This window comes from Equus asinus, chromosome 25 (assembly GCF_041296235.1).
Source record: "Equus asinus isolate D_3611 breed Donkey chromosome 25, EquAss-T2T_v2, whole genome shotgun sequence".
In the NCBI taxonomy this organism is placed as follows: Eukaryota; Metazoa; Chordata; class Mammalia; order Perissodactyla; family Equidae; genus Equus; species Equus asinus.
In genome coordinates this window covers 41,575,233-41,602,434 of record NC_091814.1, presented here as the reverse complement: position 1 = coordinate 41,602,434, position 27,202 = coordinate 41,575,233, and the positions used below count along the sequence as shown (strand labels likewise).

Genomic DNA, 27,202 nt, shown 5'->3' with positions numbered 1-27,202 from the left:
TGTGGCTGGGGATCCCTTGTCCCATTCTATAAGATCTCCCTAGCGACAGAGTGGCTGTTGCACTGCTGGCCAGAGAACCTGCTGTGGCAGGCTTCCAACCTTATCAGACATCCAGGGCAGAGAAGAAACCACTGAGTTAAGGTATAGACATCAAAGGAGTTGAAACAATACACCATTTGGATAGGATTACAATATGCGCCTGGTCAGAAACTGCTTCTCCTGCTGGCATTGCTGTTGTAAATGCCTGCCTCCATAGCTCTGTTCTCTAATATGTTCCAAGTTAAACAACACCGTTATTTCTATCTATCTGCTCCCCCACCCCCACCTGACACATAAGAAGTAATACAATGTAGTGTCTTGACAAACATGGGTTTCAACTTGGTTTCTACAATATACTGACTGTGGGGCCTTGGGCAAATCCCCTAGCCTTTCTGAGCCTGGATTATGTTGTTGTTTTGTTTGTTTTTAACATGTAAACTTAGAATTGCACCTCTCTCGCACGTGGTTGTGAAGAGTAGAGTTAATGTATGTCATGCACCTGGCTTGGTGTTCAGCATAGAGTAGATGCTTAACAAGTGAAAGCCATGATTATTTTTCTCTCCTCAGTTACACTGAAGCTTTAGGATATAAGTCACAGGAAAATGTTTAGATAAAGATGTTGTAATCAGATCCTTTTAGTACTGCCAGGAAAAGGTCTGACTGCATCCATGTTGGAGCTGCCATCCAACAGCTTATATGCACTCTTGTGTTATTCATCGTCATTGATCTTAGTACATTCCACCCTAACAACAGCAAAGAAAGTTGTGCAGAGAATGGTGAAAGCAAAAGGGGATTCTTTCCAATGGTTCCCAGATTGGGGAAACAGTGAACATTTATTATTTTACTATCTGTATTGTGTTTCGACCTTTTTATACCCATAAAACAATGGGAATGCACAGTGGAATGAATTTTGTGTATCTTAGAGGAAAGAGGAAGAACTAAGATGAATTTCTAACATCATAATGAGCAAGACAGTGGAAATCAAGAGATGAGAAGAGAAGGTTCGGGGGAGTGTAGAATCAGAACCCGAGATTCTAGTCCATGAGACAGAGGAGAAGCAGAGTGAGGAATATGGGTCTGAGTGGGCACCTCACAACTGTAGTCTGATGTAGGCACCTACTCAAGTGAGGAATTCCCTCCTCGATGTCCCTGACAGATGGTCGTCTGGCACAGTGATTTCCGTTCTTTTTCACATCATGGCCCACAGAGAAAATAACATTTGTAAGACACTGGGGTAAATGGACGAGGCTGCTCACAAGTGGAGGTGACCAGCCTGGGGACTCCGGCTGTGCCAGGCTTTGCCAGCGGCTGTGAGACATGAGTGGAGTGATAATTGGGCACACTTGTAGCCCGGTGTGCTTTGAGAAACTCTGATCCAGTAGGACCAGAGTGGAGAGCCTCACCCATGTACTCTCAGGCCTTCAGATGATTGATAGGCGCATAGGACTGGGCATTTCATTATCACTGTCATCAACACCAGTGAAGGTTTTTTGGGCCTGTTTTCCAGGGGTCTGTCTTGGATTCTGAAGATACAAAGACTTAAAAGCCATGGTTTCTTGCTTTCAAGCCATTCTTACTAAGGAGTTAGAGTGCTTCCTATGGCCACAAAATAAATGAAACTAACTGACCTGGGACTTCAGGGAACCAACTGAGCTTACCAGCCTTAAATAGTGTTTGACATACAATCATTAATTAAAACAGGGACGTTCAATGATAAATTAATTCACCTGCTCAGAAGCCCTTGTGGAGGGAAGAATGAAAGCCAAGAAAAATGATTATCTGAAGCTTTTTTCTTGAGTGTCTGCTCTTATGTGCTGTGCTGAATGTTTGAGTTAGCTAAGGGTACTTGCTGTATGTCAACAGAGATGCCATTTTACAGGTGATGTATTTATATTCTAGAAATGGAAACTCATCTAGGCCTGTGAAACAGAAGAATGCTAGTGGTGTTATAATCCCCTATTAGTCAGCAACATTATTGAGAATCTCTTGTTTGTAGAATAATATTCTAGGCATTAGTAGTGAACAGAGAAATAGAAGATACAGTTCTGTCTTTGAGAAACATTCAATCCTTATGGGAAGAGAGGACCAATATGTGAAAGAGACAGAATACATATAAAGAAGGTCTGTAAATAAATACAAACAAAAACCCAAGTGTAACACTTAATGGTCTGGTTTCTATTATAGGTATTTATACTCATGACTTGGCCTTCTTATGGATACCAAGGCCCTTAAGGACTCTTTTCTCAGTCATTTTATACAGAGTGCACACTCAAAAGTGTTGAATGAATATGTATGCAACTGTGGGGTGTGCCTAAGTGCTGGAGGAATTCTGGAGTATAGTAGAATGATGTGCTCAGGGGAAGCCTTATAGAGACTGAGCAGTGTTTTCCAGGATGAGAGAACTCATGGTTTGGCAGAGGGGGAGGGAATAGGAGAGGGAAGAAGGAAGGAGGAGTTCATAGGAAGTGAGCAAATCCAAATGATTTAGGCCATCATCAGGGGTCCTCCACGACCTGCTCCTCCTCATCTTGTCTTGCTTTTCTCACTACTGCCACAGCAACTCTTTGTGGCCTCATCATTCCAACCTTTCCCTCTCCTTAGATTGTCTTCCTCCAATGATTGGGCGATCTAAATCCTATTCCTACTTCAAGTGCAGGTGAAGGTATAGCCACAGGAAGCCTTCCAGGACATCTCTAGCCTCTCTCTTTTCTTCATTAAATCAGATAGCAGTGTTCACAGGTCTGAGCTCTGTGCTCTGAACCTTCAGAAGTGAGAGATATTCTCAAAAAGGTCTTCAACTTGAGGTAGCTTCCAAGTGAGATCATGAGGCTAGACTAATTGCATGCAAAATAACTACAGATCTTCCTCGACTTATGATGGGGTTACATCTGGATAAACCCATCGTAAGTTGAAAATATCATAAGTCAAAAGTGCATTGAATAAGAAGTTGAACAAGATCAACAGGTTTTTAAAGATTTATTTAAAGCAGTAGAAACCTTTACACACACACACGTACTGTTGTCTCACAAGATGATTTAAGTGTGTATGTGTATTTCAAAAGTGAAAAAAAATGAAACAATCCATTCCAATGTAGACGTATTCATCCTTCAGTAAATCTTTTAAGTAAGATGAATCCCACAGCTGACCTTGTCTCAGAGTTATGCAATTCAACAATAGATTGAGCTCCCATGCTGGAACCCACCACCATAAAGTCGAAAAATTGTAAGTTGAACCTCATTAAGTCAGGAACCATCTCTAGTGGGAACAGAGCCACGTATAGCCTGAAACTAAGTGGTATAGAAGAGAAGGGCTGTGCAGAGTGGACTAGAGGTCAGAAATCCTGCATCCTACTTCTACTTCTGTAACGAATTAGTGGATCTCTCTCAGCAATCACTTAGCTTTTGACTAAGTTCTTCATCTGTGAGATGAAGGGTTTGTGTAAGACGCTGTGATTCTTTCTAGATCTCTAGCCTACAAGATGATGAAAGTTACAGTACTCATGTTAGACTGAATGGAAAATGGTGATTGGCTACTTGGAAGGGACAGGGGACCAATGGAAAGGCAGTAAATAATGGTCACTAGAAGGATTGACCCCTGAGGACCATAGGATAGACTAGAGAACTGGCTAGCGACTGGCTGAAGACCTGTTGCCCTGGTATCATCAAGGACGAGGCTGGGTGTTCTGTTTTTCTCTGGCTTTCCTCTTTGCCAAACTTGTCCTGCTCTGTTTTCCCACTGGCAGGAGAAGGGGAAGATAGGTGGTGAAATGTCCAATAGAAAGTTACTCCTCAGGGTGCTTTTGCATCTGGACAAAGGCACTGCTGCATCCTCAGTGATGGTCACTGACGCTCCAGGCAAGTGGGAGAAAGTGGCTGCTGACCATCAAGTCTAGGGGGCTTGGAACAGCCAGCATGTGTGGGGAGCCTTGATCGCTTATAGTGGGCTCCTGGCTAAGCCAGATGCTGCCTTTGGAGCTTGTTTGTGCGGGGAGACTTACCATGTTTTTTAAATATGCTTGGGGATCTGACACATAATAAAATGCGCTGCCTTCAGGACTGACAGGTTCAGCCTCCTTGCTGGGTGGCAGCAGGTGGTTGTGTTTTGCTCAGAGCTCTCTGTCCTCGCTCTTTCCACCTGCTCCCCACCATTCTTTCTTGCCTGGGGGCTGGGAAGACAGCTCTCCTTTTCTGGCTGCCAGATCCTACTGTTGGCTTTTATGTTTATTTTTTGTTACTTTATTTTTAATTATTTTTATTATTTTAGATTACTCCCCTAGAAGGTGGTAATAGTGTGGGAAGGATTGCTTTTAAGAGACCTGGGGCTCAATGAGATATGGAGAGTCAAGGGTTCTCAAGAAGTTGGCCCATTGTGGTTCTAGAATGTGGCCCCAGGTCTGCTCCCGGTCACTTTGCTTGTTTGGGCTTCAGTTTCCTCTTCTGCCAGATGAGTTGGATGACGCCTCCTCATATCTTCTTCCAAAACAATGGCTAGAGTTCTTGGTTTGCAGGAAACCAGGTTGGATGGTCCATAGCCTTTTAATTGCCCAGTGGCTTGTAGGGTACACTGTACATTGTGTCCCTTTCCTAAAATAGGGGTGTGGTCAGAGGGCAGTGGCTCTGCCCTTAGAAACACCATCCAACTGGCATGACTCGGGGAGGGGTGTTACCAGCTTTGTAAGCACGGGCAAAACCCTGATGAAAAAGGGATATAATGCCTCAAGTCAGATTCCCTAAAACTGGCTATGGGACAGGGATGCTTGGGGAAATGATTTATTGAGGGACTGCTCTCAGGAGAAACTTGTAGGGATATGAAGGAAGCAGGATAGGTCAGGGGAAAATACTAGACAAAGATGTAGTTTCAGAAGTTTTAGCCTCAACCTGATCCCACAGGTAGCTCCAGAGTGTGAACTGTACCACAGAGGTTGTCCCACCCAGAGGCAAAGGGGCTGGGCCCCTGATACCCCTGCATTAGTTAGTTATTGGCTACAGGCCATCCTTACTGCCCCCACCCCGTGGGCAGGCATAAACTCCCAGGTGAGGTGGGTCTGTCAGCCAGAGGCCAGAGGGAGAAGGGTGGAGGTGGGAGCCATTAGCAGCCGACACTCGTGGCTGCTGGGAAAGGTGTGACCTGCCGGTAAAAGAGATCTGCTGGAGGCAGCGCAGAATCTGCCATACCCAGACAGGTGAGAGCTGGGCAGGGAGGAGGGTAGGAGGCAGGAGTGCGAGAGAGCTATCCTGAATGTGAGTCCTGAGCAAAGAGGGAATGGGGATGGCTCAGTGTTGGATGCAGGGAAATGTTCAGATGTGATTTCCCAATTAGGCCAACCTACCTGTTGGTTATGGAAGTCAGGACAATGTTACATTGGAGGGGAGGGGGGTGGCACCTAGGAAGGGTCTTGCAGTAAGCGCTGTTGTTGTCTCGGTGCTGGTTGCATAGGTATGTACACTTTGAAAAACTCTGTCAAGGGATACCCTTATGATTCATGTACCTTCGGTATAACATCCACACAGGGACCTGGGGGGCTGCTGTTGCAAAGTGGCAGGAGCTCATTCCAATGGCGCATTCCCTACCCTCCTTTTTCTCCTATGTCTCCCACCTCTTGTCACTTCTTAATCTTAACCTTTTCCTCCTCTTTCTTTTACCTCCAAAATAAACCTTTCTCTGCCTTCCTGGCCTCTGCTGTCTCAGCCAAGTTAGCTTCTTAGATCTCATTTGATTCTTTTCTCTGAAAGCTTCAGCAGATCCTTTCCTGTCCTCCTGGACCGGGGGAGAAGCACCTGCACATCAGCACCCTGTGTGGTCCCTTCACAGCACTCACCACAGTTCAGTTGTACGAATATTTGTGTGCTCATCTATTTAATGTGGGTCTCCCCCTTATACTGTGTTTCACAAGGGCCAGGACCTCAGACTGTGTTGCTTATCATTTATCCCCAGCACCTAGGAGAGTATCTGTCACGTAGGATGTGGTCCACAAATTTGTTGAACAAAATCCGACATTCAGCTCTGAGACATGGACTCCAAGTCCCTTGGGGCGAGGGAGGAATGAAGGGGTGGAAAGAAGTGGGGGCCAAGGAGAGGCAAGTCAGCTGGGTAGGGGCCAGCCCGTGTGTGCTGCCCTTAGGGAAGGTGCTTTGCGGTTGGATCAGTCTTTGGTCTCTGTCCCTTTCCTTCCCCACTCTCGCCCTCTCTGAATGTTCTTTCCCTGGGGTGGTCAGCAGAGGCCTTGGACAGATGCTTTTACTGTGATGAATGGCCTAGCCTTTTTGTCCACCTAGGGTGGCTGCTCCAACCATCCCTTCACTGGAGCTCAGTTGGTAATTCCAAAGATCCTCCTTGAGACAGAACCTCCTCTAGGCTAGAGGTTCTCAGCTGGAAGCCATTTTGGTCCAGGACATTTGGCAATTCTGGAGACACTTTTGGTAGTTACAACTGGGGGAGTGCCCCTGGCATGTAGTGGGTGGAAGCCAGGATCCTGCTAATGCATCACACAGAGCAGCCCGCTACAACAAAGAATTATCCAGCCTAAACTGCCAATAGTGTCCTGGCTGAGAAACCCTGCTGTAGGCCAGCCCAGGGCTTGCCGGCAGGCACTGCCTCCAGCCTGGGAAGCAGGTGTGCCACAGAGACCCTTTTTTCTGAAAGGACTCTGGAATCAGTATCCTCCTTTTTCCTGGTCTCAACTCTCTCAGCCTCCCCACTCAGATAAATTTCAGCCTCCCTGTCAGAGCTGCTCTGTGAAAGGGGTGTACGTACAAGAGATCCTTCAGCATATTTTCCACAGAGCCCTGTGGAATGCTGATAGAGACCTGCTTCCAAGGGTGGGGGCCTAGCGCCGCCTAAACAGCTTCAGGCCAGGAGAACCATGGGACCCCTTTCCTCTTCCTATCTCCATCCCCATCTTTCTCTCCAGTCCTGCTCCTCCCACCCCCACTTTCCACCAGCTCCCTCCATACCCCTGAGATTAATGTGATAATTGGCGAGTGTGCCTGTTTACGCAGGGAGTGGGGGCGCTCACCACCCCCAGTCAGGCAGGTTCCCAAAGGAACGCTTTCCCACTGTCTCAGGACTGGTACCTGCTAAGCACTCCTTGTGCAGGTGGGCTGCCACCCCCGACTGCTTTCTCTGTCTGTTATCACCCCCATCATGTGCACGTGTGCATGTGTGTGTCGCTCAGGGAATGGGCAGGTGAGAAAGATGGAGCGCAGCCAGCCTGCCAGCCGAGGGGCTTGGCTGGGTCAGGTGGGAGGAGAATCAGCACCTTAAATAAGAGGACATTACCCTAAAGAAAAGCACTCTTCTGTAATGCCTAACGCAGAGTAGGTGTTCCATGAATGGGGTGGAATGAAGAGGCTGGTAGCCTTCTTTGCATGGAGGGACCTCGTTTACACTTAGCTGCTCCACAGCAGCCTTCTGGGCAGGGAAGCTTCCGCTCTCCTGGAGCCAGAATCCAGGGCATCATGGCTGGAAAGCTATGGGTCTCCTTCCCCAGGTTCTTGCTCAAAATACTTAGCATGGCTGTCCCCTGTCTTTGAAGGAGGAGTCACTAGAGAAAAGAAAACGTGATGCTCCTACATACAAGCTGCTGGTGAGAGTCGCAGAAGTAGAGGGGCACGGTGGAGAAAGGAGGAAAAGTAGAAATTCTCCCTTTCGCACAGGCAACCCTCCTCTCTGCCCCCTCCTGCTGGGACACAGACACACCTGCATACCCCCAGAGAGAACACAGTCACAACTCTGGGGTTGAACTGGCAGCGTTCTGCGTGGTGTTCCTGCCTCCCACCTCACATGATAGATAGGCACTTGCTGCCTTGAGAGTTGTCGATTACTTTCTTCTTTTTTAATCTCAAAAGACGCTTTAGTAGTTGTCTCTCCTACACTGGACAATTTTAAGGTTTTGCTAATGATGAATCAGAAGAAGGAGATTGAAGCTCTAATTAGCATCAGAAGGAACCCCGTCATTTTGGAGGAGGAAAGTGTGAAGTCCTTTGCTTGCCCACTTCCTGCTGAGGTGTGTCACCTTGTCCTACTGCATGTGTCCTTGACCCATTGACAGGCACGTGAGGTGAGGGTGAGGCCACCTGGCAAGGACGGATGAGAGGGGAAGAACTGCCAGGAAACCCGAGGGAGAGGAGAAAGGTGTAGGGAGGGTGCGGCAGGTCTATTAAAAGGTTTGTGAATAATCGCGGGAGCTGTCACTCTGCTTTCTCCAGAAGAACCTTTTAAGCTGTCAGTCATCTTTAATAACCCCCAGGGCATAGTGCTGCTTCTGGTGTCCTGCCAGAGATTCTTTTTCTCCTCCTCCCCTTCCTCCTCTTTTTCTCATCCAACTGGCCCCAATGCTGTAGTGAAGGACTTTTTTTTTTCAGTAATTTACAAATCTCCACAGAGTGAGAGGGGAATATCAGAATGATTTCTTCTTCTTCTTCTTTTTTTTTTTGGTATATTTTAAGCATAATGATCATCTTATTCAAACTGTGGTCATTTATCAATTAATCGAGCAGCTATGTGTGCCAAACAGTTTGTTAGGAACCAGATACAGAAATGAGCAGACAGTTAAGGTTCTTGTCTTAGTTAAAGCAAAACCAAAATATTTTTACAAAACACTGAATAAAGAGACTGTTCCTCATCGATGTTTTATAGAAGAATTGAGAAGCACGTTCCAGACTCTGGGCCAGTGAGGGGAGTCCTTTAGTCCCTGCATTTCACAAGCTGTATATATTCTGATAATAGATTTAGATTAACAGATTAGTTAATAGATTTCCTTTGAAAAGGGAGGTTTCATAATCAAGGAATTGCCTGAAGTGATGGAGTAAAAATTAATAATGCTTCTTTTTTGTGGGTCTTCTCACAAGCTAAGGGGAAAATGTAATCTACTGTGTTTCCCAAGTTTCTTTGGTTACAGAAGCTCATTTTCCACAGAACATTTTAATATCTTCCAGAGCTCTAGCAATGAGAAGAACACAATTTGGGAAATGTTCTTCACTCTATAGCATCTCTGGCAAATAGTCACCCGAATGAAATTGCTCCAGCCAGCCTCAAACTGTAGCCCAGTCACTCCTGGGACCAAAGACACTGTAAAACTCACAATTTCATCATTGCCATTGCTGACACGAACTAATGTTTATTGGCAACTGAACCCTGATCTGGATGCTGGAAGCAGACTCAGTCCTTGCTGCCAAAGAATGCTAAGGGCGAGGGGTGGGAAGTGGGGTGCTTGCTAAGCCATAGAGAGAGTGAAACTTGTCAATCTGGAGCATTACTGGTGAACCATCTGAGCTAACTAGTCTTTACAAAATGTGGCATTTGTAATCATGAATAAAGACAGAGCTAGTTATACAAAGGTCATTCAATCCATTTTTCAGCTCACAGGAAGGACCATATCTCAACTACATCAGAAAACCCCAGCTTCCTATGTCCGTTAGAACCCCTGTGACCCTTGGCATTTAGTTCTTCAGCACCTTCCTTCTGATAATCAGAAGCAGTTTTCTCAGAGGTCTGGCCCCCATCTTCCCTGCTTGCATTTAACTGACCAGATCTGGTTGAACTAAAGAGCTACATCTTACACACTGCAGTCAGCAGCTCCCTGCCTTTGCCCCATCTGGTTCAGAAGGCATTTGTTTTTAACTTTTATTCTGTTTCATTTACAATCATCTCTCTGAACAGTGTAGGGACCAGACAAAACACACAAGTTTGGTGAAAGAGGTTGCCTTAGAAGCTATTTTTAATGGAAGAACCTAGTACAGTGATAGCTGCCATGATCAATGGGAGGCTGTGTTCTTTGGGCTGATGTATTTGAATGGGAGGCAGAGAGAAAATACGATAATTTGGCAGAAAAACAAGGTAGAATGTCATAGAAGTCCATGGGAAGCATGGGGACAATGAATCAAAATATGTTTGCAAAGTTTAATGGTGAGAGGGAGAAAAAGGTAAATCCCAGGGACAAGAAACACTTTTCCATAGAAATTCTGTGTTTAGATATTAATTTAATTCAGCATGTGAATTTTAAGCATAGCATTTGACTTTGATGGCCTTGTTTCTCCAGTGAATTGGGAATGAAATATCTTTCTTTCCAGAAACTGTTGAGTTTCAAACAGGTATTAAAGCTTGCATGTTCAGGGGTGAGGTGGGGTTGAGGGGATTTCAAAGCCCTGCATATGTATAATGCAATTCAAGGGGAGTATTTAGAAAGATTTGGGGTAGATATCATGGGGAAGGAGAGTCAAGGCAAAGCTTAGTTGAGAGGCTCAGGTGTCGGAGAGGACTTTTCAAAAATGCTTCAAAACTTTTTCAAGGTCCTAATAAGACATTCTGCCATGAGTTGCTTCTTTGGCTAAGTCATGTGGTATAATTCTTCCTCAACCCCCTGCCATCCAAGGGCCTTGCATCTCACTTGTAGTACAAGAGTCCAGAATGTAGATTTCCATGCATTTTTCAGCTCACTGTGTGTTAGCATTAGAGAGAGAGCCAGGGATCACTCTTCAAATCTAGATTTACCCCTTGTTCTGTCCAGAGCCTTGCTAGGGCCAGGCCTGGTCTAGCTCTGTACTATTGGACTATGATGGAGGAAAGAAAGCCAGAGCCCAGGGTCAAGAGCTGAGCAGGATGTGGAGGACACTAATTTCTCCCAAGCAACCCTGTCAAGGCCTTTGCCGGCATCCATGGACTAGAGTGATGGACATAGCCAACCTCTGTATTTTTGAGAATCTGTCCAATTTAGAGTGCAAGGGCTTAGAACCCACATCACCAAACACTATAAACCCGGTGATTGTTTGCATTATCTTGGAAAAGTATTTAACCTTTCTGGGTTCAGCTATCTCATCTGTTAAGTGAGGGTGTTAGACTGTTCCAATTTAGGATGTTACATGAGGCTGAGGCAGTGTCCTTCACAAGTCAGGAGTGGAGCGAGGCGGTGTTTAAGTGTATTGTGCTGTGCTTGTCACATCATCCTACGTGGAAAGCTGCAGGAATGGAGGTCTTCTTCTGGCAGATGATTTTGATGAAGTATTAAGGAAGCATTTTTCTTTCTTTCAGACCAATGATGCCTTAGGAGCCACCTGGAATTGGCTGTACTTCATCCCCCTCATCATCATTGGATCCTTCTTTGTTCTCAACCTAGTCCTGGGAGTGCTTTCCGGGTAAGCCAAATGTATCTCTGTCCTCTTCTTTCTAACTGTGAACTAATGCTCTTGACTCCTGGCAGATTCATTCATTTAACCTTCATTTAGAAGACGTTTGCCGAGCAGCCCCTATCTTCCGAATGCTGTTCTAGATGCTGGGAATGGAGTAGTGAATCGTTGTTCTAATAGTCTTTACTATTCTTTGAAATTAAAAAATCTTTAGATCAGGTACAACATTGAACACGGTGTCCAGTGAGGTTCATTTATTCATCCCTCCTTTCATTCATTGAACAGTCAGAGACCTTCTGTGTCAAACACTGTCCTGGTTGTTAGGGATATAAAGTTGAATAAAATACAGGCTTTACCCTCAAAAGATTCTTACTCTATCGTGTATTGGACATCAGATATCATACTTGTGGCTTGAATTGGTGTACATCAGTCAGCAAGCACTCAGTGTTCAGTGCCACGGTAAGCATTGCAAGGAGCACATGAAGAATAAGGCACAGTTCCTGCCCTTAAGAAACTTATGTTGTGCCAAAAGGACAGCAAACACTTGAAACAGCTAGGATACAGGAGTTCTTTCACTGACTAATATAAAATACAAACCATTTGTTTTGAGGAAGGGACAAATATATATAGTCTGAAGTTGTCAGGGATGGTTTCATGAAGGGTTGGGATTTTGCTTGGGATGTAAAATATGTAATAGGATAAAATAGAATATATGGGAGTGAATATTCCAGGAAGGGGAGCACCATACCTTAAGCAAAGATGAAGAAATGGGACTTGTCATGAAGAGTGAGGAGAGTGTAATGCAACCTAATTTAACCAGAGTGGAACTTTCACTTTAGGAAATGAAAGGTATAACATAGGAGGGCTAAAACAAGGGGAGATTTTAGAGGTAGATTTGCTTATTTTTCTAAGCAAAACTGAACTTAATTTCTTGTCTGAGTGGCATAAGTTCTTCAAATGGAAATTTATAAGGTGGTGCCTCTGTTTAAACATGGCTACTTGAAGTAAGTTGGTCATCCCTTATAGCTCCACTACCATAGGAAATCAATTTAAAAGAAGGAGACAGTGACAAAGAGGACAAGAGCAAAAATGACAATAGATGAGAGATGTCAACAAAATTTTTGAAGACAGAGAGTAAATGGTGACTGACCTAGTAGCAGGAAAACTGAGATTTAATTGCCTACAATGAGGAATACCAATAAAAAAGCAAAATGAGAGCCCTAGAAGGCTCAGGAATTAGAGTCAACCACTGTGTCTGAGAGTTGGAATGTGGGTGGTACTAGAAGAAGAGGATTGGTCAAAAGTCCTTGTAAGGAACTCTTAGATCTGCTCTCCTCAGTACCTTAGATCTCTACCCCCAAACAATGCTGACAGGTGTCTGCCCCACCCAACCCCCATCCCAGCCAAAGTTAGAAGACTTACTCTCTGTAGAGGCTGAATCAGAGGAGCTTGGAATGGTAACATCAGCTGCCTCTGAGGGCGGCATTGATGTGCTGGAGTGAAAACAGGAAAGTTAAATGAAAGTCCACAAACTGAATGTCATACTCCCAAGCCCGCTTCTACTGCACGACTCTCAGAATTGTAGCAGTCTGGAAGGGGTTCATGGGATTCCTTTCCGGGGAAACTATTCATCGTAAGAGAAAAGACCTACATATACTGATATTTGAAGGTGATCAGAGAACCGGTTCCCACTCATCACCTTCAGTGAAGCTCATGATCTTAGATTTCTATGGCTGCTGCAATAATTTACCTCAAAGTAGTTGGCTTAAAACTGAGAGAAATTAATTCTCTCACAGTTCTGGAGGCTAGAGGTTCAAAATCTGGTGGGGTCATACTCCTTTTGAGGGCTTAGGGGAGAATTTATTTCCTTCCTCTTCTAGCCTCTGGCAGCTCCAGGCATTCCTTGGCTTGTGGCTGCATCATGTAGTCATATTTCCTCCTTCTCTTTTGTCTAGAATCTCCCTCTGCCTCTCTCTTATGAGGATACTTGTCCTTGGATTTAGGGTCACCTGGATGATCTAGGATGACCTCTTCATCTCAAGATCCTTAACTTAATCACATCTGCAGAGACCCTTTTTCCAAATAAGGTAACATTCACAGGTTCCTGGAATTAGGATGTGGACATAACTTTTTGGAGGGGCACCATTCAACCCACTGCACTCACCATTCTACAAGCCCCAACCGTGCAGACAGAGTTTTCAATAAGCCTTTTGTGCCTTGCTCTTAAATATGAACACACAGGTAGGGATCATCAGCATTTGAAGAAAAGATCCTACACAAAAGACACAAACAAAATAAAAATAGAGAAAAGGAACTTGAGGAAGTATAAACAATGCAGGGAGCAGAAGATAACCTTTAAAGCATGTAATTGATATCAGCAGACATAGAAGGGAAATAATTTTATTCACAAATAACATTGCTATAAAAAAAGAGAACATTTAGCAGTTAAGAAGAGCACTTGGGAATTAATGTAAAATAATGACTGTAGAATTTACACTAATGTAAAAAATGTAAAAATGTAATAAAAAGATAGTAAATGGTTGGAATATAAAATCGATGAAATTACCTAGAAAATAGAACAAAAATAAGAAAATCAGAGGATTGATCCAACATTCAACTAATAAGAGTTCCATAGAGAGAACAGGGAAATGGAGAGGAAGAAATTAACAAAGAAAAATGCCGAAAATGTTTCCAGAACCAGTAAACTCACATTGCCAGATTTAAAGATCTGTTGAGACATGTGCAAGGATATTCTTTCCAGCATTGTTTTTTGGTGGTGAGGAGTTGGAGAAAACCTCAGTATTCATAACTGGGAGAGTAGGCAGATAAACTGTTGGATGCATACCATGATAAACTATGTAGCAGTTAGGAGCAACAAATACCATGTGCACTTGAAAACATAGAGTATCTTAAAAACATAGAGTTTAGTGAAAAAAAGAAGGTGAAATAATAGCATCTATCTAAAAAAACACATGAATACATAATAGTTTGTAAAAATGCATTCACATAAAAGGTATACACTGAATACATTGTAATGGTAGTTTGTATGGCAGGGAGATGGGAGGTGGGTATGGAGATAAAAGGGAACAAATGAATTTAATTAGTTAATGATGAAAATGCCCACTGAACACTCAGCATAGCTGTTGAAAAGAGACCGCACCAAGGTAAATCATCATGAAATTTCAGAGCATCTCAGTAAAGATAATATTCCGAAAGCTTCTGGTGATTGGGAAGGCAATGGATTTTACCTACAAAGAATCAGGAATTAGGATGGCTCTGGGCTTCTCAGTGACACTGAAAGTTAGAAACCAATAAAGAAGTTCCTAAACTTTCTGAAGGACGAAAATTTCCAAGATAGAGTTTCATACCCAGCCAAAATAGTGATTATTTGTGAGACTGGAATAGCAATATTTTGAGACACTCTTTCTGAAAAAGTTACTGGAGGATGTGAGTCACTAAAACTAAGAAATTAATTGAAGGAAGAGAAAGACGTGATACTCATGGAAACAAGGGATTCAGTAGAGGATGGGGCAAAGGAGATTCCCAGGACAGTGTTGAAGGGAAGTGTAGGATGACAGCTGTCAGAGGCCTAGAGAGCAGCAAGTTCATATTTGTGTAGGATGACAGAGGACTCTCAAAATGATACATTTAAAAAAAAATGAAACTAATATATTCCTTGTTGTATATTTTTGTATTCAGGAGAGTTTAATGGTTTTGTCAAAACTATGCATATGAATATATAAAAAATATATATGAATATATAAATGTAGGTATTTATATGTGCATATACACACACTCCCGATGTAAGCAATGAATTTCACAAAATACGAAAGTATTACCACCACAGGAGTATATGCATAGTGAGTCCTCTGTGCAGCTCAGCTGTCAACCACATTTACATTGTTAACACTGGATTCTGAGATAGCCCCTTGTGGGTGCTATAATTGCCTCAAGAGTATGGGGACGGGAAGGGAATGTCAAAGACTAAAATCCTAGGTTCCTCAGTAGGGAAGTCTTTAAGCAATTTATAATATTGTAAGATAAAGAAATAGCAGTGTATAAGTACAATATTTAGAAAATTGGAAATGAATAACAGAAGAAACAGGTAAAAGAGTTACAAGTGGTTGCCTCTGGAGAGTGAGATTCAGGGGTGGGGATGGTGAGGCAGTAAGCTGTTATTTTTTCATTATAAGTCTCTTAAAAATATTTGACTTTAAAACTCAACATACATCACTTTGAGAAAAATAGAAATTAAATTTTAAAGTAAAAATATTGCACACGCACAAAAAAGTGTAGGACGAAAGGAATATGTAAGACCGTTCATCTAGTATCATTGGGGGGAGGATTAGCATGGGGAGAGACCAGATTCAGCAGGATTAAGGAAGAAACAACCACATTAGTCCAACATCATGGTACTAAAGCCTGTGGTGACTTGTGAAATGGTTATGAAGGAAAAACAGGAGACACTGTGAAGGAGTTCTTAATAGCATATGTCTTGAGCAGAGAGTCATAAGACATAATGGAATTTCTTATATATTTACCATTCAGTGAGCCTTTATTGACATCCTTTATGCCCAAGCACTGCTCTGGGTAATTCTCTCCGCATAGCCTGTACCTGCAACTCAAGTTTTCTCCCTCAGTGACTGCCTGCAGGAGGGGCCTGACCACACTTATTTCTTCTTGTATTTCTACTGAGGGGATAATCTCTTGTTTGTATAATCTTATTTGATGTTCTTTATCCTTACTCACTTCCTAAGTGTGTCCACGTTTTGGTTTAGAAAATTCAAGTCAGACTCTTACCATTCAAAGAGGAAGAAAAGTAGATGTTGTGCTAACAAGTCGTTGGTGTTCCAGATAAGGCTCCAATATGGGTTCCAGATGTATCTTAACAGAGCTGGAAATGGGACAGAATGCTTCCCTACAGGAAAATTCCTTGCGTCTGACCATATCCACTCTGATGGGCTATCTCCAGTTTGGAATTGCGTCTTTTAATTCTCCTGCATCCTTCTCTGGCAGGGAAAGAGTGGCATGTTGGGAGAAGCATGAGCTTTGGCATCTGACAGTCGTGGGTGGGAAGAACCTAACCATGATACTTCCTGTTAGCATTGTGCATTTGGACAAGTTGCTCTGAGCCTGCTTCCTCCTCTGTGAAATTGGATAGCGATATCTCTCATAGGCAGAGGCCCAACCCAGGGTCTGGCGTGGGAGAGCCATTGGCTCTTATAACCTTTGATAATATTGACATTCATTTTTTTCCACCTGTTAGGTCCGGGTGGCTGTCATCTGAGTAGCAGCCTGTGAGGGTTGGCTTGAACCAGCTGTGAGGCCATCAGCTCCTCTCCAACTGGGAGACGGCCTTCTCAGATTGGGAGATGAAACAGGACTGGAATGGCATATGCCTCCTTAGCCCTTGTGGAGAAGCCTAGGAAGTGACAACAGCAGCTGGGAACAGCTGGTGTGAATAAATTCTGACATTTAAAGAGTGTTAACAATAGGGACCTTACAGGCTGAGACTGAAATATTTCTGTCCTGGTTTCTTTTTCACATTCTGATGCTCAGCACATATGGGGGGTTTTCACTGGTGTCTGCAGAAGGTTCAGCAGCAGCTAGTTCTGTGTACGGGGTGAGGGGGCTGTGGGCTCTCTTCTGCTTGGTCTGGCTCTCTCATGCCTCTGGAGGGGATGTAGGTTTTCTCTTTGGACTGAGGGTTTGGTTGGGAGTTGTACTTGAAAGCCAGGGAAAAGCTCTGAAGGTGTTATCTCCCAGGACATGTTCCCAGCGACCTGCAGACAGTTTTGAATGTTAGTACCAAGGCTTTCCTAAATCTGAGAGAGAAGGCAGTGGATGGAGGCGCCCCTGTGTTGGATAAGTGATGAGAAGAATCGAAGGGAGAGAGGCAGGCAGCCTACACCAGTGCGCATGGCCCTCTGGATATGAACCGTGGAAATGACTGAGGTACCAATCTCTGGGGCACGGGTGTTGGTAGAAGGAGGGCTGTGAGGTATGTTTGTTAGCCTCAGTGTATTTAAAGAGAAAGTGTGGCTAGAAGCGTTGTAGCATTTTTACTTGTCTCATAGGAAATGGGATTTGATGAAAACCATTAGCTTAGGCTTGAAGAGAAGCAGAGCTTCCTGTCTCCATGGAAACAAACCAGGGTTGCATGAGCTGGTCCTGAAGTGCTGTCAGGGGCTACAGGACAGAAGGCTCACACCAACAGAAAATGCCCCTGAGCTGTCCCGCTACCTCTCCCCACTGCTCCCAGGGCTTCTGAAGGGAGGGAGGGAGGCTTGGGGGCGGGGGCTGTTGCACTGTCTCCAAACTAGGGCAGGGACAGCCAGGCCAGGGACTGCATACAAATGCACACAAGGAGCAATGTGAAACCTCGTGTATGTAAAGCATGTCATAGTTTTCAAAGCACCGTTTCTTCCATGGTCTTATTTGTTCCTTGTAACAACTCTGTGCAGTAAGTAGATGCTGTCTTTATCTACACATGGGAAGAGGGGGTTTTAACGGTGCTAATCTCCAAGTGGTTACAGGCCGAGGTGGGGCCAGAGATCACACTTTCTCATCTTCTGGTTAGGTGCTTACTTTAATACACCAGGTAGGTGACCTCCATCCAGGGATACTGGCCCCAAGGTGGTACAACTAGAGAAAGTCTGCCAAGGGTTAACCTAGAATATCATCCTGACCATACAGATTTTGGTGCAAATTTTAATCTGTACATGCATTGCTACCCATACTTATTTACACACACCAGCCTTCACATACACGTGACCTGGCACACGTAGAGAGAAGAATGCCGAGACCCGCTGTCCAGGTCCTCTTGCCCTAGGGACTAATGGGGAGTAGTGAACTGTCCATATTAGGGGAGGAATTCTTCTGGTTGCATTTCTTGAATGAGTGGAGTGGCTCCCATAACAAGCAAGGCGATAGTGATCTGACTGTCTTGCCACCAGCTCATTTGCTGCGTGGGTTTGACAATTCAGTGAAATTCAGCACACGTTTATTGAGTGTCTGCTATGCTCAAGACATTTTGCTGGACTCTGAGATTACAAAGATGAATAAAATGAGATTGTAGATTAATTAAGGAGATTATTCAAAATACATGTAATGGAGTCTAAGTTCAAATAGATCCAGAATTTTAGCCCTATCAAAAGCTATTTATTTAATATTCATACATGTCATATATTTATTTAATATTCATATATGTCACATATTTTGGGCACCTACTATCTTGCAAGGCATGTCTGAGGATACAAAGGTGAATTGGACCTAGATCCTGTCCATGAGGAAGAGACTAACAAACGTGCCTTCGGTGTTAAATTTGGATCTCCTGAGTTAGCTGCCATTGCTTTTCTCTGGATATTAGGAAGTGGAACCTGAGTATTTCCCAGGCCTGACCTGAGGCAGGAGTGGCTGGTTCTCTTAAGAGGGAAATTACTCATGCCCAGCTCCATTGTCCAGATGAGCTCTCTGGGGGTTGGTGGGTATTGGTTTGACATGTGTCTGATCTTCCCAAGGCAGGCCAACATCAAAGGTGACTAGCTGAGATAAATGTGTGGGTGAACTACACAGTAATTCTTCTACAGGGGTTCTGACACTGGAGTCAACCAGTAGAAATTTAATCATTCATTCAGCCAACAGTTACTGAGCACCTGCTGTATGTCAGCTGCTGCTGGGGGCTGGGGATACCAGATCAGACAAAGACAGAGAGCTGCTACCCTCAAGGAACTTGTAGTCAAGGTAGAGAGATAGCACAAGGTGGGCACTTAAATTAGAAGCAGGCAAGGATCAGGCAAGGCCAGCTGAAGAAGGTGACTTTGATGTGAACTTTTGAAAAATGAATGATGGCTAGTTAGCAGAAGGGGGAGGACATTCCAGCATGTTGGTAGTCAAGAAGGCGTAAAAGGCCACTCTAAGTGAGTTAGTGATCGTGGAGGAGATTAAAATAGAGGCTCATCTTGAAGGGCTCATCATATGGGCTAAGCTAATGAGTTTACACCTGATCCCAGGAGCTTGTGGGAAGTGCTCAAGTTTTAAGCAGGGAAGACGACCAGTTTGCATTTGAAGACGATCACTCTGGAGAAAGTCTATAGAGAAGCAAGACTGGAGGCAAGGAAATGCATTAGGAGCAACAGTTGAGGAGAGAAGCAGAGAAGCAGTGAGGGAGGCCTGAAGGAGTCCAGAGGAGTGGTGATGGAGAAGATGGCCAGATCCAAAGGTATTGATAGGATGGGATCTGCATGACTTGGTGACTATGTGGGTGTGTCTGAGTGTGTACTGGGGTTGGGGATAAGAGGAAGTCTCTTGGACTGCTTCTCGATTTCCACAATGAGCCACTAGGTGGGTGGGGGAGGACACAGGATAAAGAGGTTTTGAGGGAAGGAGTTTAGGTTTTGGGCCTGTTGAGTTTGAGAAAGCATAACACACTACACCTTTTAGCACAGCACAGCAGTGTAGGGTTTTAGGTTGATTTTTTTGAAGCTGTTGTTTACTGAGACTGTGCTCTGCACCAAGCATTGTGCCAATCCCATGACACACAGGGTTTCATTTAATCCTCACAATGACTCTATGAGGAATTACTTTCTGCTTTTGTAAATAGGGTAGCTGTGACAGGGAGGTTTGGCAATTTGCCTAGGCTCACAAAGCTATTAAGCAACAGGTTCAGAATTTGGACTGAGGTCTGCCAGGCCCAAACCCCCATGCTCTTAAACACATCCTGCATAAAGTTTAAATGTTCCATTTGGAAGGAAGTTACCTGACATCTAGTCCAGCAGAAGTTGATGGAAATGAAGGTGCCCTGGGTGGCTGGCAAGACATGTAGAGCTTTCCAGCCCTGCAGACAGAGATTTCATGTTAAATACCTGTAATGACCAGAGTAGAGTGTTTGTAGTTCTACCTTGACTAGAAGGACACTTTCCTGGATGAGTTGCATGACCATGGGTGTCACATATAAAGCTATGAAAGTTTATTGAAAGAGTCTGCATTTCCCCAAGACACTGTTTTGTGTATCAGTTGTCAAAGTTATGTCTTAGAGTGTGGTAGAAATTATTTGAGGCATAAGGAACTATAAGTGTAGTTTACTTCTGGCCTCTGTGTTAGAATTGAGGAAACCTGAATAGAGTGAAGCAACTTGCTCATGTTATACACAGCTATTTAGTGGAAGATCTTGACTAGGACCTAGGTCCTCTGGCTCCGTTTCCAGAGAGCTTTTTCCTTCTGCACAGTAAGTACAGCTTAGTAATAAAATAGACTCCATAGACAGGGTATCCATCACTTGTCATCTGTATGAGCTTAGGCAAGTCACTTCACATTTCTCTACCCTCAATTCCTCAATTGAAAACAAGGATACTAGTATCCACCATGTAGGATTGTTGAGGAAACCAAATCAGATCATGCATGTTAAGTGTTTAGTACCTGGGAGATAGTGAATCCTTGATCAATGTTAGCTGGTAGTAGCAGATTTTTTCTCTCCAGAACCTGGTTTACACCTCAGTAAGTGGGGCTGGGAAAGAGTCATTCTTCTTACCTACTAAGTACCCCCATCGAGTCAATTAGCATGAGCTCACATGTTTTCAGATACCACTGGTAGGGCTGACCATCCATGGCACCCTATAGGGAATAGTAATGATGGACCATTGAACCACACCCCTCTACCCCACATGTGGTCATCAACTTAGACACTCCACCTCTTGCAGTTTCTTGGAAACACCTTGACCTTTCTGCCCTCTGCTCCTGTGATCTGGAGTATGCCCCTGGCCCCTTAGTTTTTCCTTGTTGATTTCCTGCTCATTCCTCACAGCCTGTTTCAACTTTAACCTCCTTCATGAGACCTTTCCAGATCTGTACTCCTACTTCTATTCTGCTATTAGGATTAAAATCTTTCTCTCCATGCTCCCATAGCACGATGTCTCTGTCCATTATAGAACCTATTATCCATAATAGCGTTATGCAATTTTATTATAGAATTCAATAATAATGCTAAAGACAAGAGCTAACATTTATTGAAAGCTCATCATCTGCCCGGTACTGTGCTAAATACTTCATATACATTATTTTGATTAATTTTTCTAATAGCTGCACATGTAAGGTACTGTTGTTAAGACCATTTTATAAATGAGGAAATGAAAGCCAAGAGGTTAAGGGTCTTGCTGCACAGTTAGCAAGGCGCAGAGCTCTCCTGTCTCCCCGAGGACACACTGTCTTCCTTGTATTGGAGTTACGAATGTCCTTGTCACCTGTTAGGTTTCTTATGCTGGAGATGGCTTTCCACATAGTTGGACCTCTCCTAATGTCTTAGTGCCTTGTTCTTGTGCTCAAAAAACAATTGCCGAATTGAAGGAAAAGCCAGTAACACCAGGCCTCTCTTAGGGGACACCGTACCCGCTGGTGACTTCCTGGAAAATAGTATTCCAGAGGACTGAGGAAGGGGATGGTATCTTAAAAGTCAGGAGCATAATCACTGGCATTGGAGATCTAGGTAAAAGCTCCAGAGAAGCTGTTTACTTTGCAGAGTGATGGTCCCCACAAGCATCTTACAGGTGTTACAGACAAGTAATTGACACACATTGGACATTTTTTCACATGGCTATTGATTTGTTTTCTTTTAGTTAATTGCTCATAATCAAATATATGCATACACACATTTATAGACATACACGCGTACACACTTTTTCACACATGTACATGATGCTTTATATTCATGCTCCACTCTAATGCACGTGCATACTGTCCTTCCATAACGTAAGTACTTAAGGAACCAGTAGATGACTGTACATTCTCTGAATTTGCCTTGTACAGGGTACACTATATTGCACACTTGCACGCTATATTTAAACCTATTTCAAGACTGTTTCCATCTTAAAATTGCATTTTACTTATCTGTTTTTCAGAGGAGGAGTTAATTTTTACTTAATAGAATAATGTAATATGAAGTAATGTTTAAGGAGATGACTTTGGTAATAGACAGTCCTGGATTTAATTTACCTCCTGCTACTACGCATGGAAGGGTACATCTTCGCTTATGTGTCTCAAACTCAGGATGCTCTAACTGCATTCTTTGTCTCCTTCTCCTACCCCACCACTAAATACACCCACTACTCCTCCGTATTCTCCCTCTGTTATCTTTTATCACATTCATTATCCAAGATAGTAACCTTACATAATCTTGATACTTTCTTTTCACTTATACTCTGCATCTAATTTTCATCAAGACCTACTGATTCCACCTTTGAAAGCTTCCATGATCTGTATCCTGGACTACAGCAATTGCCTCTTTAAATTCTCTCCCCATTCTGATCCAGCCTCTTCCAGGACCAAAGCAGTCTTTCCAAACTAGACATTTAGTTACACGATTTGTGTATCTTAACTATTTATAATGGCTTCCTAGTGCCTAAATAATAGAATCATTTATGTGTTCATTCGTTCACTTTTTCCACAAATAAGTATCGAGCTTCTACTGTGTGCCATGCAGTGTTCTAGAAGCTGGGAATATAGCACAGAACAAAAAAACCCTAAAAGTCCTGCCCTCACAAAGCTTCAGTTCCAATATGGGAAGACAGATCCTGCTCTTGAAAAGGAACACTTCAAATTTCAAAGATGTCTATTTCCAGAGCCGGGCTCATGGCTGAGTGGTTAAGTTTGCACGCTCTGCTTTGGAGGCCCAGGGTTTCGTCAGTTCGGATGCTGGGCGGGGACATGGTACCACTCATCAAGACATTCTAAGGTGGCGTCCCACATAGTAGAACCTGAAGGACCTACAACTAGAATATGCAAGTATGTATTGGGGTGCTTCGGGGAGAAAAAGAAGGAAAAAAAAAGATGATTAGCAACAGATGTTAGCTCAGGTGCCAATCTTTAAAAAAAACAAGTCTGTTTCCCTTAGTTTAGTCTTTAACTTGAATGTAATAGTAATAAACACAAATAAGAGTTTTACTTTACTAAATGGAAATTTATCTGAAAGCTTAGTATATAAGAATAGCCGGGACATTTCTTAGAAAGAACAATGAGGAACAGGGACTTTTTCTCACATAGTAAAATATATTCTAAAGCTACAATAATTGAAATGGTGCACTATGATGAAGGAATAGGAGAGCTGAAAGGAGACTAAAATATGTATATGGGAATTTATAGTATATATGTCATTTAAAATTAGTGAAGATGAATTATTCAGTGAGTGGTATTATAAGTGGCCAGTCAGTTGGAAAGAAAATAATCAAATTGGATCCCCATCTCTCATATCTTGTACCAAAATAAATTGCAGGTGGAGCAAGTACATATATATATTTTTTTCTTTTTTTGCTGAGGAAGATTTGCCTTGTTCTGAGCTAACATCTGTGCCAATCTTCCTCTATTTTTTAGTATGTGGGCTGCCAGCACAATATGGCCACTAACAGAGTGGTATAGGTCCGTGCCCAAGAGCTGAACCTGGGCCACCAAAGCAGAGAGTGCCGAACTTAACCACCAGGCCACCGGAGCGGGCCCAACAAGTACATATATTTTTGAAATTAAACCATAAACGTATTTAAAGAGATTATGGACAATTTAAAAATCTTCAGAGGGAAAGGACTTTCTAAGCATGCTACAAATCAATAAGCCATGAAGGAAACAATGGATAAATTTGAACTTATAAAAATAAAATTACACTGCCATAATTCATTAATAAAATCAAAAGACAAAACGAGTTTGTTTTGAATTTTAGATTGAGTTTATAGAGGATTAGGAAAGTCGTTAAGAGAAAAAAGGTGATTGATTAGTAACAAGACTATAAAAAAGCACTAGTTGTGGACAGAAAGTGAGGATCGAAGCGCCAATGGCTGAAATGTATAAGGAAAACAGCGGTGACGATTTTAGGGGGTATGATAGTCAGGACGTGGTGAATGATTGGCTGTAATGGGTGAGGGAAGATCATCTAGCATAGATCCCGAGATTCAGTTGTGAATGTCTTGGAGAACTTTGGTTCTGTTTACTGAGATGAATAATATAGGAAGAAAGAAAAGCTCTGTTCTGGGAGGAAGACGCATTCAATTTCAGACAGAGTTTGAGGGTCGGGAGGGCCAAACAAGTAGACAGGATCAGCCAATATCTGTGTTTTGAGAACAGCGGGAGAAAAGATGGGACACAGTATCAAAACATGATAGAGAAAATGGTACAAATCGATAAGGTTATTCATAGAGGGCACATATAGAAGAAAAAACTGAGTTAAAGATAGAGATTTCTAGAAACACTAACCATTAAAGAATTACAATATCAAGACTGGTCAAAAGGATTTCACAAAAGCATCACATCATATAGGACAAAGAAGTACAGATTTTCAAAAAAGAACAAGAAAACCCCAAATGCTGAATGAGTCGTAGAGATACACTTCAAAGATGACTGAAAAATAGCTGTTGAAGTTGGCAATGTGGAGGACCTGGCTGGCTTTAAGTTTTTTTTTTTTATTTTGAAATAGTTATAGAGTCACAGGAAGTTGCAAAAAAGAAAAAAGTACAGAGAGGTCTCATGAACCCTTCACCTTGTTTCCCCCAGTGAGAACATCTTACGTAACTATAGTACTATACCCAAACTAGGAAATGGACATTGGTATAATCCATAGAGCTTATTCGGATTTCACTGGTTTTACATGCATCGTGTGTGTGTGTGTATGTATGTGTGTAGTCCCATACAGTTTTATCAGGTGTAGATTTGCAGAGCCACCACCACAATCAAGATACAGAACTGTCCATCACCACAAGACTCCCTCGTTCCACCCTGTTATGGTCACACCCATTGTCCGTCACCTGCTCCCCACAACCCCTGGTGACCACTCATCTGTTCTCCATCTCTGGAATTTTGGCATTTTAAGAATGTCCTATAAATGGAATCAGACAGTATGAGACCTTTTGAAATTGACTTTTTTTTGCTCAGCATAATTTCCCTGAAGTCCACCCAGATTGTTGCATCTATCACTAGCTCATTCCTGTTTATTTCTGAATAGCATTCCTTGGTATGGCTGTACCACAGTTTGTTTAACCAGGCACCCCTTGGAGGACGTTTGGGTTGTTTTCAGTTTTGAGCTATTTCAGATAAGCTGCTCTGAACATTTGTGTACAGATTTTTGTATGAATGCAAGTCTTCTTTTCTCTGAGGTAAATACCCAAGAGTACAGTTGCTAGGTCATATGGTAAGTGCATGCTTAGTTTTATAAGAAATTGACACTCTATTTTCCAGAGTGGCTGTACCATTTTACATTCCTTCCAGCAATATATGAGAGTTCTGTTTTTTCCATGTCCTCATCAGCTGGTTTTAAAAAATTAAATAACAATATATAATGAACATTCATAAGTATCACAAATTTATGTTGAAATTTTAAGACAATATAAATAATGTAGATCAATGATTATTAAATGGGTCACATTTTTTAATGTTATGAACCAGTAAATTCTCAGGAAAAGAGAATAAACAGCAAGAAAACTAACATTTGGTGAGTAGAAAAGATGAATATCGAGTTAATAACTTTAATTTTAACAGTTAAAGGTTTTAAAACACAATAATCACAAACACAGCTTCAACTGCTATCTTCTCTCATCATCTATTTATTAAAGAGTCCAATTTAATGGTCCTTGTCTAACATGACCTCTCAAAGCTCAGCCCAACCTACTTTTCCAGCCTCAGTCCTACATTCCTGCTTCTTTAGCCTTGCCACACACTCACTTTTCCTGCGTTTCCCAAGTACACACATCTCCTTTGCTTTGTTCCCTTAGCCTAGAAATAACCAACCCCCACAATCCCCTCCACCAACTTGCCTTATTTGACTGGGAGCGCCAACTCATCTTTCAAGGTCAAATTCCCCTTGTGTTTCCTCATCTGTGTTCTCCTTGCAATATATATAATCCTCTGTTGGAGCAATTGTCTTATTTTATAGTTGTTTGTGGAGGTCTTTACTCCTTTCACAGGATTATGAAAGCAGACATCATGGTGAGTTCACCTTCCTTTCCCCAGCACTTTGCAGCATAATTAACAGGCACACAGTAGACTTGCAGTAGATGCCCTCCAGTGAACGAATCCAGGGCCATCTTCCTGTTTGTGGGATGTCTGTATTCATCAGAAATTTTCCTGAGATCTTGGGTGTTGTTTTCAATGGGTATAATTCCCTTGAAACCCAAGTTTAATATGAGTTGAAGAGCTGAGCACAGATTATTGTAGTAGAACTCCATTATTTTGCTGGTGTCAAGGGACAGCTCTAAGAACTGTGCTTAGACCTTCTCCATTACATGGAGAAAGAGGGAATATTTGCCATTATCAGCATGATGGTCATGACCCAGTGTAATCAGATTGTTGCTACTTGAGAGGCTTTTTAATGGCTTTTTTTTTTTTTTTGCTGTTGTAATTTATCCCATATGCTCATTTCACTGTAGCTTTTATGCCAAAATCTTAGGCTTTTCAAGATGAGAAAAAAATTTTTTGCTTGAACCTATGTCTCTCTTTCTGGTCTTTGGAATCTCTTAGTAAGTGATTTCACCACGTGGAAATTCCGAATAGTGTTACAGACTTACCTCATTCTGAGCGTATAGCCCATAGGCAAGCCCCTATAATTAGACATGTTTTCTGTGCGCTTGCAGACACATGCACACTGAGGTGGCTGAAATAATACCTCCCAATTTCCCCGGTTGATAATCACAGTCTTTACAACTTGGTTATATAGTGGGGGCTTGGCATTTCTAGCTGTTAAGTCTGATGCTGGTAGAGTTGTAGTTGAATTACAAGTTCTTTGTTTTCCCCTTGGTGTCAAGTGCATCGCTACATTCTCAACACTTAATTATCATGGTATCCCAAAATTCTTCATTTAGCAAAAATATTGAAACTACTCTTTCCTGTTGAAGAAGCAAGCTCTGATATGCAGGGAGAGCACTGAGATGCCGTGTTCTACAGAGAACTCGGGAGATGAATAGCAACTGAAACTATTCGGGAGAACAAGAGGGACCCCAAAGCCTGTTAAAGGAGCCACATTACTCTTACCCATATTAAACTAAACTTGATAACTAATCTACTTACCAGCTGAC

At 42.7% G+C, this 27,202-nt stretch overlaps 1 protein-coding gene across 4 annotated transcripts in view; it reads left to right on the top strand.

Annotated features, from left to right (window-relative positions):
- Positions 1-27,202, top strand: part of CACNA1E (calcium voltage-gated channel subunit alpha1 E) — a 370,728-nt gene that overhangs the window by 214,903 nt on the left and 128,623 nt on the right. For all 4 annotated transcript variants that reach the window (XM_070497320.1, XM_044758026.2, XM_070497319.1 and 1 more), the window contains exon 8: positions 11,068-11,171. In XM_070497320.1, the coding sequence (XP_070353421.1) occupies positions 11,068-11,171 (104 nt within the window). The remainder of the gene's footprint in view (positions 1-11,067; positions 11,172-27,202) is intronic.